Source organism: Tympanuchus pallidicinctus, unplaced genomic scaffold (genome assembly GCF_026119805.1).
Source record: "Tympanuchus pallidicinctus isolate F22 unplaced genomic scaffold, pur_lepc_1.0 scaffold20, whole genome shotgun sequence".
Lineage (NCBI taxonomy): Eukaryota > Metazoa > Chordata > Aves > Galliformes > Phasianidae > Tympanuchus > Tympanuchus pallidicinctus.
Window position 1 is genome coordinate 8159808 of NW_026294722.1, and position 22360 is coordinate 8182167.

General features: G+C 41.9%; 1 protein-coding gene across 8 annotated transcripts in view; it reads right to left on the minus strand.

The window, feature by feature from the left end:
• Window positions 1–3614: 3614 nt before the first annotated feature.
• EYA2 (EYA transcriptional coactivator and phosphatase 2) overlaps window positions 3615–22360 on the minus strand; it is a 91123-nt gene continuing 72377 nt past the window's right edge. For 7 of the 8 annotated variants that reach the window (XM_052683474.1, XM_052683472.1, XM_052683475.1 and 4 more), the window contains exons 10-16: window positions 17755–17844; window positions 11201–11259; window positions 9486–9646; window positions 8391–8505; window positions 7657–7778; window positions 6752–6852; window positions 3615–4204 (exon numbers count right to left, since the gene is read on the minus strand). In XM_052683474.1, coding sequence (XP_052539434.1) covers window positions 4124–4204; window positions 6752–6852; window positions 7657–7778; window positions 8391–8505; window positions 9486–9646; window positions 11201–11259; window positions 17755–17844 — 729 coding nt within the window. In that variant the 3' untranslated portion in view covers window positions 3615–4123. The remainder of the gene's footprint in view (window positions 4205–6751; window positions 6853–7656; window positions 7779–8390; window positions 8506–9485; window positions 9647–11200; window positions 11260–17754; window positions 17845–22360) is intronic. The other variant, XM_052683470.1, reaches the window with a different exon arrangement.

Genomic DNA, 22360 nt, shown 5'->3' on the forward strand with positions numbered 1-22360 from the left:
GGCCAAGATCCAGGTGTCTCAGATATCTTGGTGACTGCATTTGTTTTTCCCATTTCAGCTGGTTATGGTGTGAAGTTTGTTGTTGTTTTGTTGTTGTTTTGGGGGGGGGGGGGGGGGGAGGGTTTGATTGTTTTTGTTTATCTATTTTCCCCTGAGGATTTTAACTGAAAGTGAAGGAAGAATATGCTTCTGGCTTGGACGTGGGGGGAGATGACACTGATGTGATATGAACGTAAAGGACAGGCTCCTACTTTAATGTAAGTTGAATTACCACGACCATCTCACTTGTATATAGAATAACCTCTGTCCTGTGGAGTGCATCCCTTCTGCTTGGGAGCTGAGCTTGGGAACAACCCGTGGGCTGGGAACGTTGCTTTGTTCTGACTGTACACTTCCTGATTTGCTGCTCAGTCCTGGACTGAAGACAGAATCCAGCCTTCAGGGGCTTTGCTTGGATTGTGGTGACTGCAGGGGGTGATGCTGATTTTTAGGTCTTCAGCTGCTGGGGGCAGGGTGCAGTGTGACTAATGAGAAGCCTCTGGGGTCTTGTGTTATCTTGGGAAAACTTCACCCATCAGCTGCAAGCTGTGGGTGCGCCTCGGGTTTTCTATCTTCTGCTATAACCTAAGAGGCACGTGTGTGCATTACTGCTGGTTTCTCTGGTTTGAGGGACAACATTTATCTTTTCTTAGAGCACGAGCTTAGAAATTTCTGTACTGTGATCTTCCATTCTCACTTGAGCCTTCACTCAAGAGGAGACTGATGCTGGTGTTACCAGTGCCAGTTGAATCCAAAACTTTACCAAGAGGTGGCAATATTTTCCTAGCTTTAATGCAGCTCCAGGAGTCCTCCGCTGTTCAGAAACTATGTGCTAATGCAGCATTCAGGATGCTGAGACTGTGCTTTCGTCCCCAAATGGCGTGGATGGAGCTTACCATAGCAGTCCTTCCAGAGTCCAAGGCTCTCATCCTCCTTGGCAGCGTTGGATCAGTTCACAAGGTGTGCTCAGTCTAGGCTAATTCACATCCTGCTAAATGTGCTTTTTTTGCTGTCCTTTACACAGAGACATGGAGCCATGCCACCAAAGTCCTTCTGAATGATTACTCTTGCTTTGTGTAAATTATAGAAGATAATTTTTAAAAGCAATCGTACGGCTGCACCTCCACTGGAGGTATTTTGGAAACTATGAGATTTCTGTTCTCCTTCCTTTTGTAAGTTATTGTTATACTGCCCTTGTGCTTGCTCATTGTCCAGTCTGTCAGCTCCACTATGTTTGCTCCATCTGTCCAGTCGTATCTCCTAAGGAAAATGGTGAAATGCTAAGCACTGTTTAGCTCACGCTGGGTAAGATGGCAGCGACTCCAGGGTTCTGAGATGGACTGCACCAAACCAGGGTTTGTTGCTCAGCTGCGTAGAGGAGGCTTATGGTGAAGCCCAGCTGCCCTCTTGTGGTTAAACGTGAGATCTTGCAAGGAAAAAATGCAGTACGGGAAACTGGTAAAATAATTACAACGTGCTCTTCCATCCCCAGCAGTGAAGTACATTTTTGCAACAATTTTCTTGGCAGTTCTGTGGTTATGTGACAAAATTGTATTCTGTTATTTCAGATCTGGTTAATGATGTGACTGAGCAAGGGCTTTATGCTGTGACTTTGTGTGCAAACACACTGAAACAGGTGAAAATGCTGAGCTAAGTGTGTGTGTTCTCAGGCCTTGTGTATTTCGTGAGTGAAAAGCTGTTAAGGAAGTGTTCACAGGGAGGTAACAATGCTGAGCAAAGCCTGTGTGTGTGTGTGTGTGTGTGTGTGTGTTTTCCACGTGTGTTCATGTGTAAAAAAGCCATTACAGATACCTTCCTGCCATCAGATTCTCTGCAACACTGAACCTTGATCCTGCTGCTTTAGAGACCAACACCTGCTGCTGGCACTGGCAGGGAGCGGCACGGCCTGACAAACAGGCACTCCTAATGCTGGCATGCAGGGCCCTGATCAGCTGTTAACTGTGGGTAAGTGAAAATCATTAGCTGGGAAAATACGGAGAACTCAGTTACAGTAATGGGAAGTGGAGCGCCAGCAGGCACTGAGAGCAAATCCTGCCAAGAAGTCTGGAGGTAGGAACAAGAGCATTTGACTGGAGAATCTCTAAATACATCCAGAAAGCAAAATCTATGAAGCCCCAGGGGGAAAAATCAGTGCTCTTGACACAAATAAGGCAGATGTTAGATTTGGAATATCAAGCAAGAGCGATTAGCTGATTGACAGGGTGCTAAAAGCTGATGTCTTGCTTTCTCACAAGTCTGCCATTCCTGGCATTTGTTTCTGAGGCTTTATTTGTTGGTGTGCTTGTCTTGCCAGCATCTGTCAGTTCTCCATTGAGTTTGATTCTTTTGACTTGTAATAGAACTTCCTACCTGGGACATTCATGCAGCTGGAAAAGCTCAAGGGAGAAATTCTGCTGGATTTCCCTCTTGGCAGGCACTGAGACAAGCAACAGCTTTGCTAGAGAAATCACCCTGTAATTTGCTTTGTGTTGTACTCAGCCTAAAGAGCATTTTTTGCAAATGCCTCCACAGCATGCACTTATAGGATGGTTTTGTTTGTGCCTGCTGCTGACAAACGTGGCTGATGTATTTTAAAGGTGCTGCATAGCTGCTAATTTTTGAGCCAAATCCTGAGGTGAGATTCTCTCTCTCAGTCCTGTGGAAAATCCCCTCAGATCTAGCAATCAATCAGCTTCCTGATGTAAGTGTTCGTAGAACTTAGGAGTCTCATCTCAGACTTGTGTAGCACTCACGTAGGTCTCTTAACTTGTATGATGCCTGTATGCTCGACCCCGATGCACGCGATAGGTAAGGAGGTTGTATTACCTCTGCTTCTCTCCCCCTAACATCTTGCTCCAATAAGGCTGTGATCCTTCTGAGGTTGTTTGGTGCAAGCAAGAGAGAGTAGTTTTGAATGCGAATCAGAGACCTAACCAAACCCAAAGAGCTGAAATATTCTGACAGCAGGAATTAACTGTGCAGTTCAGCAGAAGTCCTAAAGCTGAAGCTTGCTTGCAGATATATTCATTTACATAAAAATAAATACGCACACCTGCAATATTTGTTTACCCTGTATCTTCTTTTGCAAGACAAGTTGGTTCCGAATGTCTGTGTTCTCTCTCAGAGGACAGAGCCACTCTTTGCCCCACCAACAAGCAGGACAGGGCAGGCTGTGCTCAGAGCACTTCTAGTCCAACTCTGCCTTGAGACAGGGAGTGTGTATTCCATGCACCGCTAGATGTGCTGGAGAGAAGTGGCTGGAGAGAAGAGAAGCAGGTAATCTAGTCCCCCAAATGTGAACTTTTTGTTTTTTTATTTAATGCCTTTCACTCATCACAGGGTACTTTTTTCTCACCCAAACTGAGATGGCAGCATAAGGCACGATGTAGACACATGCACAATCCACAGACCATCCATGTCAGATTTAAAAATGCAGCTATGGTTCTTACCATCAGTCCCATGTGTCCTTTTTATAAATGTACACAATGTGATTTTCTCCAGATACTGTCCTGGAAGAATGAATTCTTAATTTAGAATGGCAGGACTTTCCCCACCCACCCACCCCAAAAAGCCAGATTAAAAACACAGGTACAGAGCTTAATACCAGAGTAATGAGATTAGTTCATAAATTAAAAGAAAATACAAACAGAACAAAAAATCAACAGTTTCACTCTTGTTTGCAGAAGGTCCAACGTGATATGATGTATTATGCGCAGAGTACGCTCACAGTCTTGAGTGTTTCCTCTTCCCCTTTCAAAAGCAAGAAAACTGACAAGCAGACCCAAGGCTTCTGGGGGCTCTCGTTGATGGCCACAGGCAGTTACAGCTCTATGCACCCAGCTTAAGCATGTAACTGCAGGATCCCCAGAGTTATCTGAAGGCTCTTCCTCTGTTCAAAGGAAGGACTCGATAGAATGTTCTTTGGCTGCAAGTTCTTAGAGGCTTCCACTGAAAGGGTTCTCCTTCAAAAAAAGAAAAACTGCAGTTGCTGTGGGATTTTTTTAACAAGAAAATGCTGAGGAATAGGTGGAACCGATGTAACAGTTTGAGTGAAGCCCTCACAGTGCTAAGATGTTGGGGTCTGCTACAAATATTCAAGTTCCAAGGCGTGCCGAAGAGCTTCCAGGTCAGCATGACAAGAGATTCTCCAGAATGGCATGTTGTGCTAGAGCAAAACCAAAAGAGGTTTTTTTGTTTGTTTGTTTTCTGTTTTGTTTAATTCTGAGATGAAAATAAGTTTCTTAGTTTGAGTTTGCACCCTCAGGAAGAGAGCTTTGGGCCACCAGGCTGCATGGTGTTACAGGCAAGGAGACTCACAGAGCAGGGAAGGGTGTAGGAAGTTTCTGTTGCTGATACACTTCTACTATGCAGAAAGGAAAGAGATCTGCCACAAACTGGGACATGATGCAGGTATGAGCAGACCATTAAATTTACCCTCTTTTTCTTCCTGTTTCTAGAATTTCAGTACTCCTAGAAGCAATTTTCTTGCCACTTCGTGAGGTTTGCCTACAGTATCAAGCTATACAATAACCCTTCTCTCTCCAGAAAGCATCATAATCCCGTCCTATAGCATGAGGCTCAAAGTTGTCCTATTTGCCACCAGTGAAAGCTGTTGCCAGCACTTTGCAGTCAAGTGAAGTAAAATCAAGTTATCAAGACTTACAGAAATGCAAGCAAAAATATAATAACATAGTGTCAAAATGCTTTCAAACAATTAATTCTTTTTCCAAATTAACTGGAACAATAGGTCATGCTGCTTTTCCTAGAAAGACAGGGACTGCTCACATCAATTGTGCATTTAGTGCATTGGGAAAAGATGCAATAGGCTTATATGACATTCTGTCCTCAAGAGGGTCTTTCAATTCCCATTTTTAAAGACTATCATTTCTACTTCTGCCTCTCTGTTTTACAGTTCATGTTAATGGTGATGAAAGTAAAGTCATTTATACAAATTTCCAAGGTCTACTCAGTGCCACGTGGCACCCTGGCATCTGGACAAAATGTGGGAACTGTGACCCACTGTATCTTCATTGTAATGTCTTGATTCACCTGTTGCAAACTGTGAATATGCTCCAGGAAAACAAAGCTTGCATCATAAGCGTTGTGAAACAAGGATCTAAGATGAAAACTGTAAGCTGGTAAAGTCCCAGTACTACTCTGAAACTATAGTTCAGGCAGCAATGTTCTGTAATCATTACCAATAGCTTCAATCCCTAGAACCTCAAAACAGTTAGACCTTGCTTTTAAATGTTAAATTCAATTTTTCTAGGTCAGCTTATGGTCTGAGGTATTTTGTTCCTTATCCAAAACAATTTGAACATTTTTACTTTAGGTCAAAAGCACACAGCTCCTACTTGCCCTTGGATTTTATAACAACGTTGTGATCTTCATAGCTTCCCAAAGCACCATTATCTGTGCAGTCAATAATAACTATGCAGTAGTAAAGGTACACAAAGGCCTAACTGGCAAAGCTTGTTATCAGCGTGGGAATAGCTTCTGAGTTTATCACTGTAATCATACTACTTCTGGATAGAAAACTTTGAAAAAGCTTTAGAGAACATGTCCTTCCTAGACAGATGATTCTGATGATGGGAGAAAATCCTTTTCCAAGTGTACCTACCAATGTTAAAAAAAAACCTCCAGTGTTCCCAGATGTTTATTTTACAGCATGTCTGCTGACGCTCCCTTGATGTTTAAATACAACTCAAGTTTCCCTCTGGTATTTTGCCTGTGAGTAAACCAGTGTTTCCTTCAAGCTATTCATCAGTGTGGGTAGAGACAGCGAGCAAACACAGACATCTGAAGTGACTGGAATCTACTGATCTGCAATTTCACGTTAAGGGGAAGAATTATTTCCTTCTTCTTTCCCTTCCTATGGTTGTTATTAAACCTCATCCATTAAATTATCTATTTTTTGTTCTTTAAAGAGAAGAAAACTTGGGCCTCTTGGCCAATCCTGTTGTTCAGTGTTTACAGGTTTATCACTCATCAGACAGGTGAGGAAAAATGACTCACCAAAGAGATATTATCAGTGCTGTCGGCAGAACAGTCAAAGACTCTCTGCATGCCCTCCTCCTGCCTCCCTTTCTTCTTTTTTTTGATAAAGCTCAGGTGTAGAAGCCTTAGCTAATGATTGTCATCAATCACAGGAGGTGACAGCCCAGCAAAGAATGTGCTCTGCAAATGGGAGAGCTGCTTAGACCAGGAGGCACAAGCAAGAGGGTCCTTGAAATCCTGCCTATACCAGACTGCTGAACCTTCCCCCATCTTCATATTACCAGAGAGCCCAGCAGCCTTTGATGCAGTCATGTTCACTGACCCACTACCTTTAAAGTATGGCACTGGGCTGTCAAAAGCAGCAGGCTACTATCACCAAACCCAAACCATTTATAGATCAAAAATTAACTCTACTTACTTGTCTGAAACCACATACTGGAGTTTTCCTTTTCATGTGTTTTAAAGTGATCTTTATTAAGCAAGAATGATTCCTGGAACATGTGATAGAGAAACTATCTGAAAAATTTCACTTACTGCCAAGATGAGGGAATTTACAGTAAGAAATTGCTCATAAGATGAAGTATTTTGCATGTTAAGAATTGAGTCTAATTCTGAACTGTTTCAAATGGAAGGAGCTTCATTAAATGTGTGAGCAGAGAAACAGTGATTGAAATGTAAGCTTGGAAGAATCCAAAATGGCATCCACAGACTGTACCTTTTTTGCTCCCTGTTCCTCTTCAACACCATCTCCTATTACAATGTACACAGCTTTCCTTCCAAACCTTTGCATTATTCTTTCAAAACAGCTCTCTTTTCCTGAGCAACAGAAGAGAAGACATATATTTTATCTGGATGCATAAAGTAATTGGGGCTGATATTCGCATTCTGGAACTGATGTCATAAACTACTTGCTGCATTCCCCACTTTTTTAAAGATCCCAACTGGATCTTCATCTCAGATGGATTCTCTCTTGAAAGCTATGAGACCTTTAACAGTTGGAGAATTCTAGGTGCTGCTAATTTTCCACGAGCTTTGTGACTTTGCAGGGCTTAGACTGGCAGTTGGTAGAGTGATGTAACACTCATTGTATCGAGTTGCCCTATTCTATTCGTTCTGGTTGCAGAAGTGAACGTGAAAATACAAACCTCAAAGATTCAAACCAAGTCATACCAGAAGGGACAGAAAACAAAAGCTCCAAGCCAACTCTGTCAATATTTATTCCTCTCACAGCTTTTCTAAAACTCACTCAGCACTTGACTCTGCAAGTAACAGGATCCAAACCGTGTTTCTGTAAGAGGTCCAACCACACTGTCCCCCTCCTAGCAAGGTGCAGCTGCACATTCGAAATGCTGCTCCATAAGGTGGGTATTTTTCAGGCTTACTTTCCCATAGAGACACGTGGCTTTTTTTTTTTCTGTACTTTTTTTTCTGTGGTCTGTACTAGCTTAAGTGTGGGTTGTTAGCATGCAAATCACAGGTGTGATGTAAACATGAATCTTAAGCTAAAGTTCATATTTGTTATTTTAGTTATTTGTTGCAGTTGGGTTGAGTGGATGTCCCTGAATTAGGGATAAAAGTTTAATCAGTCTTTTGCTGAAGCCTTAGTTACTTTGTTCTTACCTGTTTTTGTTGCACTGTAAATGTTCTCGATTGGGAAGACAGTGCCTAGTCCATAGAGAAGCACTTTTGCTAGAGCTGGTATCAGCTGAGTTGTGGTTACCAACACATTTACACAGTTAGGCCTAGGAAACAAAAGTCAGCAAAGGTGGCAATCTATTTCTTTTTCTTACCTCAAACTGAACAATGGCAAGAAGAACACACTTCTTGCAACTGGAAGTTTCCAAGCCACTGGGGGATTAAGTACCTAGAGGTTTGTAGCCTGAGTATTGATAACATTTCCTTATAAACTCAGTAGAATGAAAAAAGCCCAAACATAATCCAGCAGTAGTGATGCAGCCTTACTGTACACATGACAGGATCTATTTTGCAGGAACCTCAACACCATGTAGGCAATGTTCATGCTCTGCTTGAGTGTATGTCTTCAGGGATTAAAAGGCCCTTTCCTACTCTCTTGCAAATCTCTGCATGTGAAAGGTGTACTGCAGATGAGGTAGGCAAGGAAAGGTAAGAAAAAAGTGGTTGCTTTTTTGGTTTTTTTTTTCATCTCAGTTCATCATCTCAAGTGACCCCTAACCCTTAATAATACAAGTCTGACAAACATATGCACAGGCCTCCCACAGGTTTGGCCAGCAAAGTCCTGTATATGTGTCTCAATTTGTTTAGAAGAAGGGGAAAATGGAAAGTAAAGGAGATCCTGGATCAAGCCTGTAGGCAGTTGTGTTAGCTGCTCTTACCGGGAATGTATCAAATTCAGCGCCTTCAGAGCATGTGTGAGCCAGAGATCAGTCAGCGCTTCCAGTTCTGCTCTTAACTGCAGCCAGGTTTCCCTCTTAGGAGCTCCTATTAAACCTGTAAGCAGGGAAACATCTTTGCAGCAGCACAGAAAGGGAGCTGAGTGCTTTTGTATGTAAGTATGCCAAAGGGCCCCTCACTGTGTTCTGAATCCCGCCCCTTCCAGTGCCCTTCTCCTGTCACTGGTGCAGGTTGCTTTCCTTTGCCTCAAGGTACACAAGCCCTGATTGCAACACACTGCTGTGCAACTGGAGATCAGCTTCCTTCCTCTGTAAAGGAATGGTATCGGTCACCTGCACTCTGCAGGCCCATGTTAAAACATCCTTCTTGGAGTTAGCACAAAGCTCATATGGAAATGGGCAAGAGGACAAAAGAGTTCTGCGCAGGGGTTGGTGGCTTGAGCTAAGAGAAGCCTGAAGCCAAGAAGGTCCTTTTTCTTCCTGAAAAGCTGTGCCCCATTTCCAGTACATGCGGGTAGGGCATTTCTCCAAAAATGAAACAGGTCTGTGGTGATATTCTTAGATTTACTTCTTTCTCTTTCTACTCAGAGACCTGCCACTGAAGTTCTAAAATAGAAGCAAAGCAATCTCTTGGAAGAATTGCCTGGAACGAGCTGAGACGAAAAATCTGAGGGCATCATGGCATCTTCCGATATTGTTTTAGGGGAGATAGTAGGCATTCAAGAATGCCTTCAGATGAAACTCAGCCATACGTTCTTCTGTGGAAGAAAGCAGTCTACTGAGTTTTGAACTGTCTGCTTGCTTACTAGGCATTTTGGAAGATTTGAAAAGGTTGTTCTCTGCCAAACAAATGACCAAATACAGTTCCATATTCAGATTTGAGTCCTCCATTTACTAAACCAAGTATTTCAGCACAGCTCTTGCAAATCCCGTACAGAATAACTGCTGAAAGACTTGTTCAGCTCAGTATTGTTATCATTATGCTCTCTACTCCTCCTCTGCAGCATATTCCTAGCAGGGTCAGAAGGGTTTGAGAGGGTGAAAAGGCACACTTACTGCCTGGCAGCAGATACTTACCCCCAACATTGTTTTTGTAGGTGTTGTACATCTCTTTCACCCGGCGGTAGCGGAATGCTAATTTCCTCATCCAGTCAACTCCCCCATGAACGCCTGAGCCCAGACATAGATTTGCACTGGCAGCTGAACTGTGAAAGCCATCTGCAGAGAAGTTATACGTGCTAGAAGGAAGAAGGGAAGAGGAGAGGCCATTATAATTACAGTCTATGCAGCACCAGCAGTGAGTGGAAACAATTGGAAAGAAATATGGAGACGAGTAGCAGCACAGATGTACACAGGACAAGCTGTACAACAGTGGAATTCATCATTGCTGTCTGCTATCACTCAAGCCCCAGAAACGTGTGTGCCACCCTGCCTAATGCTACACTGCAATGTGTAATACTTGTGTCTGCAACTAGGATACCCAAAAGATCTAAAAGGGCATTTGTGGCCTGTTATTTTTATTTTACTTGAATGATTTATTTCCAGGCTAAAGAATCAAGCAGGCTGCCAGACCCATGATCCCATTCAGACATTAACATCTGAAAACAGGGCTACTTGCACAGATCAAAAAAAAAACCAAAACAATTCTTACTGTAAACACAGCATAGGTTCAGTGCTTCCTGCCAGTCCTGAGGTTCACTAGACTACAAAACATCTGACTGTCCTCAGGTCACTGAAAATCCTCAGCTGCCTCTTATCCAGGCAGCTAAGGTAACTGCAGAAATATTAAAATCTTAAGGGAACAAAATTCTGATGCTACCTTGCTGACTGCTTGGCTATATTGCTCTGAAAACATTAATCAAGGAATAAAAATATTAAGAAATTACCTAACTCTTAAATGCCTGCAACGTATAATGCTTTTTAAACAAATTAAAAAACAATACTTCAAAGCAACTCCTGAATAATTACGACAATGGATGGGGACCAGTGGCAGTTCCACAACCACTCTAAATATCTTGGAATGCAGTAATCCTCTGATCTGTGACAAGGCACTTGTTCCTGTCTTGAGTCTTCCTTGACGTGCCTTTCTTTGAATCAGTGTAAGCATTTCTTCAGCACTGAGGTGAATCAGGTGGATCAATTCCCTGAGAAAAGGACTGGGGGGACATGCAAAGAGGCAGTACTGGCTCTTGTTATTTTAAAATGTTTGCATTCAGCCTTGTATGAGTTCTGCATACCCTATTTTTGCACCAATGGCAAATTACTCTGCAAGCAACGCTAAGGTAAATGGAAATAGTTTTTATGGATATAGGTGATTTTATGGAACAGGTGATAATAATATTTGGTACAGTTCTGGTACGTGTTCATAACTGACGAGGATCTGGCCTAGCAAGGTCCACAGTCTTTACTAGAAAGCCCATTCATTCCGGTGGGGCAGTGGGAAACCTTTCAAACTGGTTTTGAAATGATTTGGGAACACCTGTGCCAGCTGGCTGGCTAAATCATATCAGAAACAGGTGCAGTTAGACTGAAGTTCAATCTGATTTTAAACATTCCCTAGAACGACTTGAAACTCAGCAAGGTCAGGGCTTTACAGTAGGTACAGGCATGTAAGCGTGTGAACAAGAACTCTGTGCTCTTCCTGTGTTTAACAATTGCAGACAGCGTGCAGCCAGGGAGCAGAGAAGATACATAACCAAGAAAGATTTCTCTATATCACTGTCCAACCTCCTGCTATTTTCAAACAGCTGAGGACTACCTGACCTGCAGCTTCCAGCCTGGAGATCCCATACCTTAGATCTTGTCCATTATCATCTGATGATACATCATCTATGTGGATCTGGTCACAGTCCTGAGGAGTAGATGAAAAAAAAGAAATAATCAGTAAATAAATGTTTTGGGAAAAAAATAAAATGTTTCATAGGATGAAAAATTACTTTAAGGATAACGCTAAGATAAAATCTTCCATGTTGCCAATACTGTCTAGCATAGCGTAGTCAGTTAATTGCTACAAGTGCTACACAGCACTTGTGTAAAAACTTACTGTGTGTGCGGTGTACGAGGCCAGCTCTTATCTAAAGACATAGAAGTTCTTGCATAGTATAGCAAGTGAACTCCTTCTTAAGCAGACAGAAGGGATAGAGGATGCTTGTGCTTTAGGCAGGAAAACTGTATTCCGTAAACTCTGTGTACATGATAAGTGCAGATTTGTCAGCCTGCCCCTCGTGAAAATATTCCTTTGGACAGGAGGCATATGCTCACTTAATTACAGGGAGAGAAGATCTGTCTCTCAGAAATTTCCAGATACGACTGTCCTGCTGGTGTTTTTCCAGTGCACACTGAGAGAGTTCAGCTTCCTTTGGTGCACAGGGAAGCTGTGCTGAAGCACTGAAGAAGGCACTCTTTCATAGCTCCATGCCACAAACACACTAAAGGAACGATGTGTCAAGAGGGAGGAAATCGATGCCCAGGAAATACAACCAGAATATATACTTGGAGCTCAGCCTGCATGAAATATGTATTCTGTATCTTCCAAAATTCTTCACTGTTTGAATTGTGCCTTAAAAACTTGTTATTTCTGTGATTTCTTTCCTAGTGTTAGCATCATCATTAGAGAGAAATCAGTAAGCTCCCTCCTGCCACCTTAATCTACTTTCTCTGTAATCCTTGTTGGTAAGGACAAAACAGAAAACCTTCAAGCTGGCAAACACTATGCTTTGTTCTGGTTGACTCAACCAGAAAAAGCAAAAGCATGGTTGATAAAAGGAACCTTCTTCAGAGTCAGAAAAACTGCAGGTAGAGTTATCCTTTCCAATGTCAGTATTTTGTAATATTTGTGTGCAAAGCTCACAGTATGTACTGTAATATCTTCCCACACAATTATGGGCTTTATGAATTATTTTAAACTAGCCCTTTCAAAAAGGACAAAATCCCCCAAACAAGTAACCAGTGTTGATTTCAGTGGTGAAATGTCATGGATGGCTCTTGTCCATAATAACGACAGCATTTACTCTAGGTAATTCTCCAAAACCCATCCACTTTTATCTTGTTCTGGTCTCTTTAGTTCCCTTCATCAGTGTATTGCTGAGGTGTGTGTTTTGTGTAAGCGGAGCCAAGCAGCTGAATAGCAGATTTCTGCTGGCACCTCTCTCTCCTTCATCCACTGTCAGTTTTTAACCTCCCCCTCCCTTTAGCTGTTGTGAGCCATGCTGGGATAATATTGATGCAGTCCACTCTGGTTCACTTGTGTGATACAGGGCATTAAGTCAGGGGAAAGGTATGTGTGGAGGGATCTGTTTTTCTCATTTGTGAATGAATTGTTCTGTACACTGAAGTGTGACAATAGTAGCTATCACATTTCTGACTTCATAAAATACCATGACACTTGGTGAGACGCTACCTCATAGTCCACTGGCTGAGCCTATCAAGTTACTGGGTAAAACATGGGGAAGCTGCTTAAAGCAAGAATGTGGACCATGTTTTACTACTTGGTTACAAGACTAATTTTTCATTCTTGCAGAATTTCCTTGAAATCTTAGTGAATGGGGAACCAGGGCAGGATATTTGGGCTGCTGAAAAGAAGGTCCAGGTTGTCTAAATGAAGTCTGCAATGGAAACTGGAAATCCCAGTTTCCACATCTGCTGGCTTTTAAAAATAATATTCTAGGATCTCAGAGGTACGTGATCTGTGGCATGTGCAGCCTGCAACTGAGCCAAATGTGTGATTCCTCAGCCACTCCTCCTAGCTTCTGGAATTGAACTGTTTTTTCTGCTGTGACATCTCTAGGCCGGCCTGTGATACATGACCTGTCTCCAGGTGGGATTAAAACCTTGAACGTGGGCTAACACAGCTCTAACATTGTACTGCAAGCTCAGAGAAAGCCTCTGCTGCCTCCTTGTGAAATACAAGCTGTTCCCAAGGATGCACGGAGAAACTCAGTTACCACTTATGAATGTTCTCAAGATATGTCTCTCAACACGGACGTTGTCCATCTGTGTATCAGAAGTGTGTTAGATAATCCTTAAAAAACAGCTAGTGGATTCATCTAGTGGATCTGTTAAGCTTGCATCCCTTTTTAAGATTGAGGGTGAGAGTTAACAGGTCCCAGAACATGAAACCTCCAGGGACGGCTCTGAAAGGCAGTAATCTGTAAACATGCTAACCACCTCACTTGTTAGTTCCTCATTCCTTTGTTGGTCCACCTTGTTTTTCACACCTGTTTTTTTCAGAGAGCTAGGCAATAATATCTCCAGAGGGACTGAGAGTGAAATGCACTATTTTTTAGCCAGTATTGCACTCTGAACAAAAGGAGTCTAGAGGGAAAAGATATAATGCTGAATGTCCATATTTTAGCTTCTCTCTGATCTGTAATCTTGGGCAGTTCCTATTCTCCATGATTTCTCAAAAGTGAACAAAGAGTGAGAGTACTGCCTTCCACATGAGTATTTGCCCATCCATTCTGCAGTGTGATCAGAGCCCTTTGTAGGCAACACTTTGCATGGCCTGTTTGTAGACCATAGGCATCTGTATGTCTGCACTGTTCCAACTGCAAGCAGAGGTGATGTGGCCAAAAAGCACCTAAGTGCGATGTGAGTAGGTGAATTAGTGCAGGAAAAACCCACATTTACAATTTGAAAACGTGGCTCAGCAAACGCAGGTTCTTGCTTGTCTGCATTGTGCTGCTAACAGTCTCCAGCATGGGACAACACTTGTGTAATAGCGTGCCTTAAGCACCCTTGTCAAAGTTTGCTGCCCTGATTCTCTGTTTCAAAGCAGCCACACCAACAAACTGGGCTTCAACAAGTATCAACCTTACCCCACCAACCTGAAACAGCTTGAAAGAAGTCCAGCTTCTCAATTCTGCTATTTGAGAGTTAACTCATAAACAATCTTTCTAGAAGAAGACCTGAAGTGTTCAGTAAGAGTCTAGACCTAGGGCTTCTCCATTCACCCACCTGCCCTGAGGATGGATGATCAGCCTCCTATTCAGCTGGCCTGAGGCCTGGAGTGAATCCTATAAGAAACTAGTGCCTCTCCTAGAGTGCAGCAACAAGACAGGGTGAGTTTAGCAGTTCATTTGAATGGATCTGCTGGTTCATCAAGATTCTTGTTCTCTGGCATAGCAGGCAAAATGCTTCTAGGCAAAGCATCCAGTTGCCTGAATCCTCACCAGGAAAACCCCGAGAGCACATAAACTCCTGACAGACAACAGAGTGCCAGGTAGTAGGATGGCACTGAGTGTGGATCACAATCATGGTAAGGGTGACAACAGGGCAGAGGTGCAGACTAAAAGCGGTCTGATTTCTTGCACCCATTGGCACAGTTTTAAAGAAGTAAGCTCTGAAAAAGCCTTCTATTTACTCTTCTGTCATCTGCTGAGTTGACGGTCTGCATCAGTGGGAATAACTCATCCTCTTGATTTTGTTTGTTTTCAAGGCAAGAACAGCAAAGCAAAGGGCAGCTTAGTATTTTGGACAAGACGATGGCGTGGTATTATAGAAGAAATCTGCTCCCTCCAGGCTTGCTGGGCCCTCCCAGAATGCCTGAAGTAGGCTATGGATTTATGTCAGAGAAATGTTTTGCTGAGGTTAACATTTCCTGACGAAGTAATCTTGTTTTATGCTTGAACAGTGTAACTATCCTACCGCTTTATCAGCCACAGCTTCTTGCACCTTGACCCAACCCAGAATACAGCCAGAAACAGTCTCAGCCCTCTGTGGCTGTAGCTTGTTTTGTACTGCACAGCTCAGTGTTATACCACATGATGGTGCTGATGTATATGGTAAGCCCTGTGGGTCTAGACCTGAATCAGCTTCTCTGCGTGTTCCTCTTCTTTTTCATCGTCTTTTTTTTTTAAAGTATCATTCACTGTGTCTTTTTCAAACCCAATACTTGTTAATGCACAGTCGTTAAATATCACTTTGTGAATACTCAAACTTGACTTTAGCTTACCATCCAACACTGAAAGAATTGGATGGCTGATGAACAGGGAGGGATGTCTGTTGCAAATTCTTCCAAACTTAAATGGCTTAATTTACTGGAAAGCATCATATGTAAAGAACATTCACTTCTCTTGAATTCTCCCTCATCTTCCATGTTCATTACTGAAAACATTCAGTTAAAACCAAAACACCTTGGTCTGGTTTTGGTTTGAAAAAATCTTTGGTTTGTTTCATGCATGTTGAAGAAAAAGCTGTCTCACAATGCTCTGTTCTCTCTTTGCTTGTTTCTGCTCTGGCTAACTGGAACCCTACTTGTTTTTGAAATTTCTAAAGTTTTTCATGGCTTTGAGCCATCCAAGTCCAGCTGCCAACTTTGTGTTTCTCAATTTTTTTTTAATAAAAGAAGGTAAGATGATAAGATAGCCCAAAAAAAATCAGCAAGATTTTTTTCTCTTAATGTAGCAAACAAATAGCACTAGGAAAATAAATGTTTTTACTTAGCATCTTTGTAGCCCAAGCTACTTAGAGGCAATCTTTCTAATATTTTGCTGAACAGGTATGTCTTGCAGCATCTATCTCTCTTCCTACATTGGAGATGAAGCCCAGATATTTTGTAGAAGGCTGACTTCTACTTGGAGAAGCCATGGTAAACTTCAGCTTTTTGCCAGACTAGCTCTTACTCAGTTATGTGGTCCTGCTGGAATGACAGAGTCCCATCTCTGAGTGATTTTTGTTTAGCTTTGGCTTCCTTAATATCTAGGAATTACAAATGAAAAAAAAAAGACTTCTTTTAAGTTAAAAACTTAGCTCTACTGTAATGGTTGAAGAACTTCAGAGGCCATCAAAGACAAATCTGACCTAAGGAGGCTGCTAGAAGCTGTTACTGACTGATGAAAGTGCAGAATTTAACTAAGGCTGGACAATTTGCTAGCTTGTTCCATGTTTTAGAGTGGTAAGATGTTAAGCAAGGGGAAAACTTGTCAAAAAGTTTTGCCAAGAGGGCAGAACTCTAGATGGACAGAGGGTTTCCATGTGGCTTTCTGCAAGATAAAGAGCTTTGTGACACCGTACGTTGAGATCTCATGGGTGAAAAATACTGGCTTTGAATGGAACAGGCTTCCCAGGGCAGTGGTCAAGCAACAAGCTGCCAGGGTTGACAAAGCATTTGGACAATGCTCTCAGAAACAAGGATTGATTTTCAAGGGGCCTGTGTGGATCTGGAATTGGACCCTTTGATCCTTGTGAAATCCATCCAACTTCAGACATTCTATGATTCTATTAAATATTATTGCTGCCTAAGCAGAACCTTTGACTTCCAAACAGCATGTCTCTATTCTTTTATCCTTGGAGACAGACTTCACTTTCCACTTCCTGCACCCTCTTCACAAACTCCTCTTTTTAAAAAAAGAGCTGAAAGAGGAAAAATCTGTCAATTCAGATAATTCTCAGTAAATGAAATCCCAGCTCATAGTAAAGTGGGTGCCAGGAAAGGATGCATCTCCCACAGCGTGCTGAGCACACAGTGCTGTCAGGCAGCTTGGAAATCAGAAGTCCCCATTGGACACACCAAGTACAGGAAAAGTTCTCCCATTTTATCCACCGCAGGAGAAAAAATGAACAAAATCTTCCTTTTTGAAGTAAAGACCACAGGAGCCTGCCAAGGGGTGCCAGATCTTTCTCCTCAGACTCCAAGGTACCTACAGCTCAAACCCACCCTACACACTTTGTAGATGACTCATTCAGACCATTTCTACTGATTCCAAATGCAAACAGCTTTTCACCAGCACTGTACAGCTGCTTCTCAGCTAGTGACAGAATTTTGCTTGCATGACTTTGGTTGGATTTTACTGTACATTCAAAAGGATTTTCACTTTTTATAAGACTTTATATTTGTATAAGACATGCTTAGTCAGATTTAACCATACTGCAGACAGGGAAGAGTTTTCCCTTTCAGTCTTTCATGTAGAAACTCATATAATTTCATCCTGCAGTATTCCTGTGCTTGAGCAGACCTCCTGCTCCACCTGTGTGTGCAGAACAGAGAACACGTTTAAAACCTCTGCATTGGATTGCAGCTAATTGCTAACTGCTCCATAGGATGTATGCTAATTTAGCTTAATAAAATTATTAGATAGCAAATTTCTAGAGAAGCAGCAGTAATGTCCTCTTTATTAGATTTAGTAAAACTGCCAAAAGCCATCATTGTTAGTATGTATTTAGAAAAAAAATCCTTAACAGAATGAAGATGTCAAAGGGACATAGTATAGTATGCTTTCAATATAACCATCTAAGGACCATTTCTTAGGGGTCAATATTGAAAGTTTCTTGGCCAGAAAAGCAAGTTTGTAGACCAGATGCAAATGATTAGAAAGAGAGATGCTAAATAAAATAAGCAGCTACATACCTCCAGGTCATTAAAGAACAGATGTGTATCTGCAAGGTTGAAGATCATTTCTTCCATCATAAGTCCTATCCGCACAGACGTTGTCGTGTCCTGTTGGAGGAGAATCACGTTTTTTTTTCCATTTACATCTATTTCTTTTCTGGGAGGTGGGAGATCTCAGACAAACACGAGATCTTTACATTCCTGTTTCTGAAGATATGTTCATTACAATAATTTCATTTCCCAACTGTATCTTAGCATGATTTTCCTGTCCTTTCTTTTGCTCTCCTATGTAATCAGATTCTATTCTTTTAAGGATGTATATGATTAATCTCACACTTTTCAGCCTGCACATGCAGGTGAGTTTAACAAGGACATTTAAACACTCAAGGCTGTTTAAGAACTGTTTCAGTAGGTTAGACCAAGAATTGGTTTCCAATAGCATCAGTGCTGAGTGGCAAGGGAATAGTTATGAGCAACAGAGCCTGCAAAGGGTGCCCCTTCCTTGACTCTGTCCCTCAAGCCATCCATAAGAGGCCAGCATTTTTCTTAACACATGAACACAGACTTCTAACATCAAGCAGCACCATGGTGAGCAGAATCTGAAACCAAAACTCAGGAGTTCAAACCTTAAGTCTTTTTCTCTAAAAGGTGCAATCAGACCAAGCCAACCAGACTGACTCCATTTGGCCAGTAAAGCTCTCGGTCCCGTCCCCTCTTGGATGGGGACAGCAGCCATGGGGCTCCTACAACTCTTGACTTACTGCTTCAAAGATGCTCAGTGGGCACTGGATACAGCCCTGGAGATTTGTCACTCTGAAATACAATCATGTGATCTGCTGTACCCAGCCTGCTGCACTACAATATTGCATGAGTCTCAGTCACTTTTCCACGTCTCTCCCCTGAACAACTGACCTTCTTCCTAAACTGATAGCAAAAGCATAGAAAAGTTCTGAGGCAAACTATATTTCTAGCAGAACATTTTCTTATTCATTAAACACTTCAAAAATTCAAGCAATAATGGTCTATGGCTAAGCATTTAGCTAAAAAGTATTGTGTCTGTTTAAACAACAGACAACTTGAAAAAACAGCATTCCCACAACAGGCTTTTATTTGTAATTCATCTTCATTAGGACAGGGATCTCTCATCTTTATGTTTATGTGGGTGGTTTTCTCCCATTGATGTTACAAGCCATGCTAAAACGGGGCAGATTTATATGTAGTCTTTGCTCTAATTTTCTGCAGATTTCTGTGGAGTAGTGCTATTGTAGGACAGGATAGTAATTAATTAGTGGAGGAGCTCTAGAGGCAGCAGAGTGTTTGGAGGATGAGGACATTTCAATCAACCTTTGCGGCAGATGCTGTTGACATGGATGGTGTATTACATGCTAACCTAATTATTACGCATTCCTGGTGTAGTTCTCTTTAATTAGAGCAGAGTGGCTGTGGTTTGAGCCATGCGTATGACTCACAAGCACTGTGCCCATCTAAAGAAAAGCCCAGTCACTCATGTTTAAACATGTTTCTTGCTGCCTTTGAAAGAAGGGCACTCTCACCTCTGGGCAAAAAGGAAACTGCAACAGCCTTACCTTGAACATGCCTAATTTTAAGCCCTCTCCGGCTCCTCTGACGAGGCACAGGGACAAGGCACAATTAGGGCATCTAACCCTATGTGGGTCCACGTGAACAGCACTGAATCAAATTTTACTACCCAGATGCAGTTACACAGGGGAACTGTTCTGAAGAAAATATGCTGCTAAAAAGAAATGATTTTGTAAAATAGTTTTTAATGAAGCAATTTATTTTTATACATTTCAGGGATCATTAGCCTTTAAACCTTTTTAAGGAAGTCCCATTTGTTGGTATCTGTCATTTATTCTTTATGTTTTGTCTTTAGATTTGTTGCTATTAATCACTATCAGAGAATAGGAAACATTTCCACAGTGTATGAAGTTACTTTCTCTTAAACTAAACAATATGGAAATTTAAGTGTAGATGAGAGGGGAAATATATATATATATCTATATCTTTCTCTTGAGATAGAGAATATAATGGAATGAAAATAAAACAGAAAAATGTACTTTACCACCCAGAGGGGAAGTCGTTTGGGGAAATTATTTGGCATCAGTGCTCTCACAGTATGGATATTTCCTCTATAACAAGGCATACTTCCAAGTCTCAGGCTGATAAAGTTAAAAGGCAAATCAGCACTCCAGTAAGACATAGGTGTCTAGAGGCACCAGGCTAGGGTTCCACTAGCAGTTATTCACTTGCATTACTGTTGCATCTAGAAGCAGTAGTTCCAGCTCTGAACCCCACTGTGCTTGAGTTTGTACCCACAAAGAGGAAAGGCACAGTCCCTTCCTTCAGCTTGCCATTTAAATGTGAATAAACAGGAGAATCAGATTGATGAGCAAGCACAAAAATGACAAAAATGTATCAATTAATGTGTTGTCAAAATTCTCTGTATGCTGCATGAAGATTTGAAAAGAGAATTAACGATTATTTCTTTTCTGAAGATGTTAATGAAGAACTCTTCCTGAGCGTAGAAACCCTGCAAGACTAACAAACATTGCTGTACTGCAGGGGATGCCCTTCCAGACTGCTAATGCCAGTATTAGAGCAGTGTGAGGTTAGCAGAGCAGTGTAAAATTGCTGCATCCTTATCGATGGCCCCTGCTAACAAGTCCTGCCATAAGAAAAGTGCACCCTGGAGCCCTGGGAACAAACTTCCTCAGTAACAGATGTAGCCAATGTTTTCTGAGGCATGAGAAGCCCAAGGACAAAAGAACTGCAGACAGCTTGAAATCAAATTTCCTCCAGGAACCACTTTTTACAGTGAAAACAGATTCATTTAAAAACTCAGCCCTGAGTACTTGGTCAGTAACATTAGAAGAGCAAAGCTCTACCCTTTGCTCATCTACGAGTCCTGCTTTCACAAACAAGGACAATGAGAGGCCAGGACAGAAAACAGGCAAAAGGCTCCTTTTGTAAATAAAACCTCCAGTAGCACAGTATTTCTGTGCGTGTCACCTCTGCAGTGCATGCTGCTGGAACTTCCTTCAGCACTGAAAATAAACAGCCCTACAGATTACATTTGGTGCTTCCCTCTGGTCCTCAGACATGACAAACCAGGCACTCCAGCAGAGCTCAGCTCCTGGCTTGACAACACACAGCCTTAATAGACTTCTTCCCACCAGCTGGCTGAAATAAGCATCACAGCAGCAGTATTCATTTCAAAGTATTTGTTCCCAAAGACCTTGGGATTTCTCTCCTCAACACACACTTTTAATGAACAAGGATAGCAGCTTCACAGTTGCCCATTTCTGTTCATCTTGAAGGAGATGAAGGGTAAAAAGCCCCTGACATCTTTTCATAAGTATCAAAATGTACAAAGAAGGTGACATGCTTTTTTTTTTTTAACCTTTCTGATCAAGTATGGTTGCCGTAAAGAACATCCTTGGACGTGTGTCCCTGTTTTGTCTGTCACAGATGTGACAGAGACTGGGGTGCTATTGTCCACCACTGACAACACTGTGAACAAGATAACTTCTACTGAAAGTGAGGCACAGCTGAAACCCAGCCCTGTATCTGCTTGCCTAGGAGACGTTTTTCTGCCCTTTCAACAGCTAGCCTTGCTAGAGGAAAACATGGAAAACAGACTGTGATACACTCCACAGGGGAAGGCAAAAATGTCCATTCATGTTTTCACAGAATTGTTGGGATTGGAAGGGACCTCTGGAGATCATCTGACCAATCTCTCAACTGTTTTCTTTCAATAGCATGAGCTGGTAATTTTTTTCTGAATATCATTTTTAACTTGGCTAGTTGCATGCACTGTTCCTCTCTGAACTACTTCAGAGATCTGCATTCCATGTTAAAATTGCAGTTTTATTTCACATATGTCTTACATACTAATCTCATCCTAAAGTTCATTTCAGTTTCTGCTTTAATTTTCTCTCCTCATTTTGAGTAACAATATGACACAGAAGGTGGCTGAAGGGAGCCTGATGAGCAGCCTTCAGTCTGTCCTTGCCTAAAGATGACTTCCACAAAGACTGGAGATGAGCATGGAACAAGCAGAGGATTGAAGTTGGAAGAAAGGACTGCTCATGGCATGTGAAACTCAGATTACCCTGTACTGCAGTAAAACAAAGGGAACACAGGATGTCTAGACCCATTCAAATTAGCTTTAATCTATCTAATGAGAGTACAAATAGCTGTAAACATTTTGCAGCATGCACTGTGTAGAGCCCTGGACACTTCTTACTCAAGGGCTAAACACAGAAGCCTGTATTACTATATTTTCAATACTACAGTAGCATTACCTACAAAAAGTCCATTAGCTACACTTCAAACTGCACTGTCAGCATCCTCTCGTATGGCTTGGTTTCAAGGCCTTCTTACCACTGCTCCTGAAACACTTAGCTGGATTTTTCATAAACTACTTATACTTGCCCTAAAGTACGCATTAAAAAGACGTATTTGTTAACACCTGCAGCTAGTACTAATCCATTGGCTGTATGTCCACAGCCAGCCCTCCCCTCTTGTAGAGCGTAATTTTGAGAGGAAGCGAGAGGCAGAATTATCTCTGGCAATCTCTCAACTGCAAGTCGCTCTCACCCCC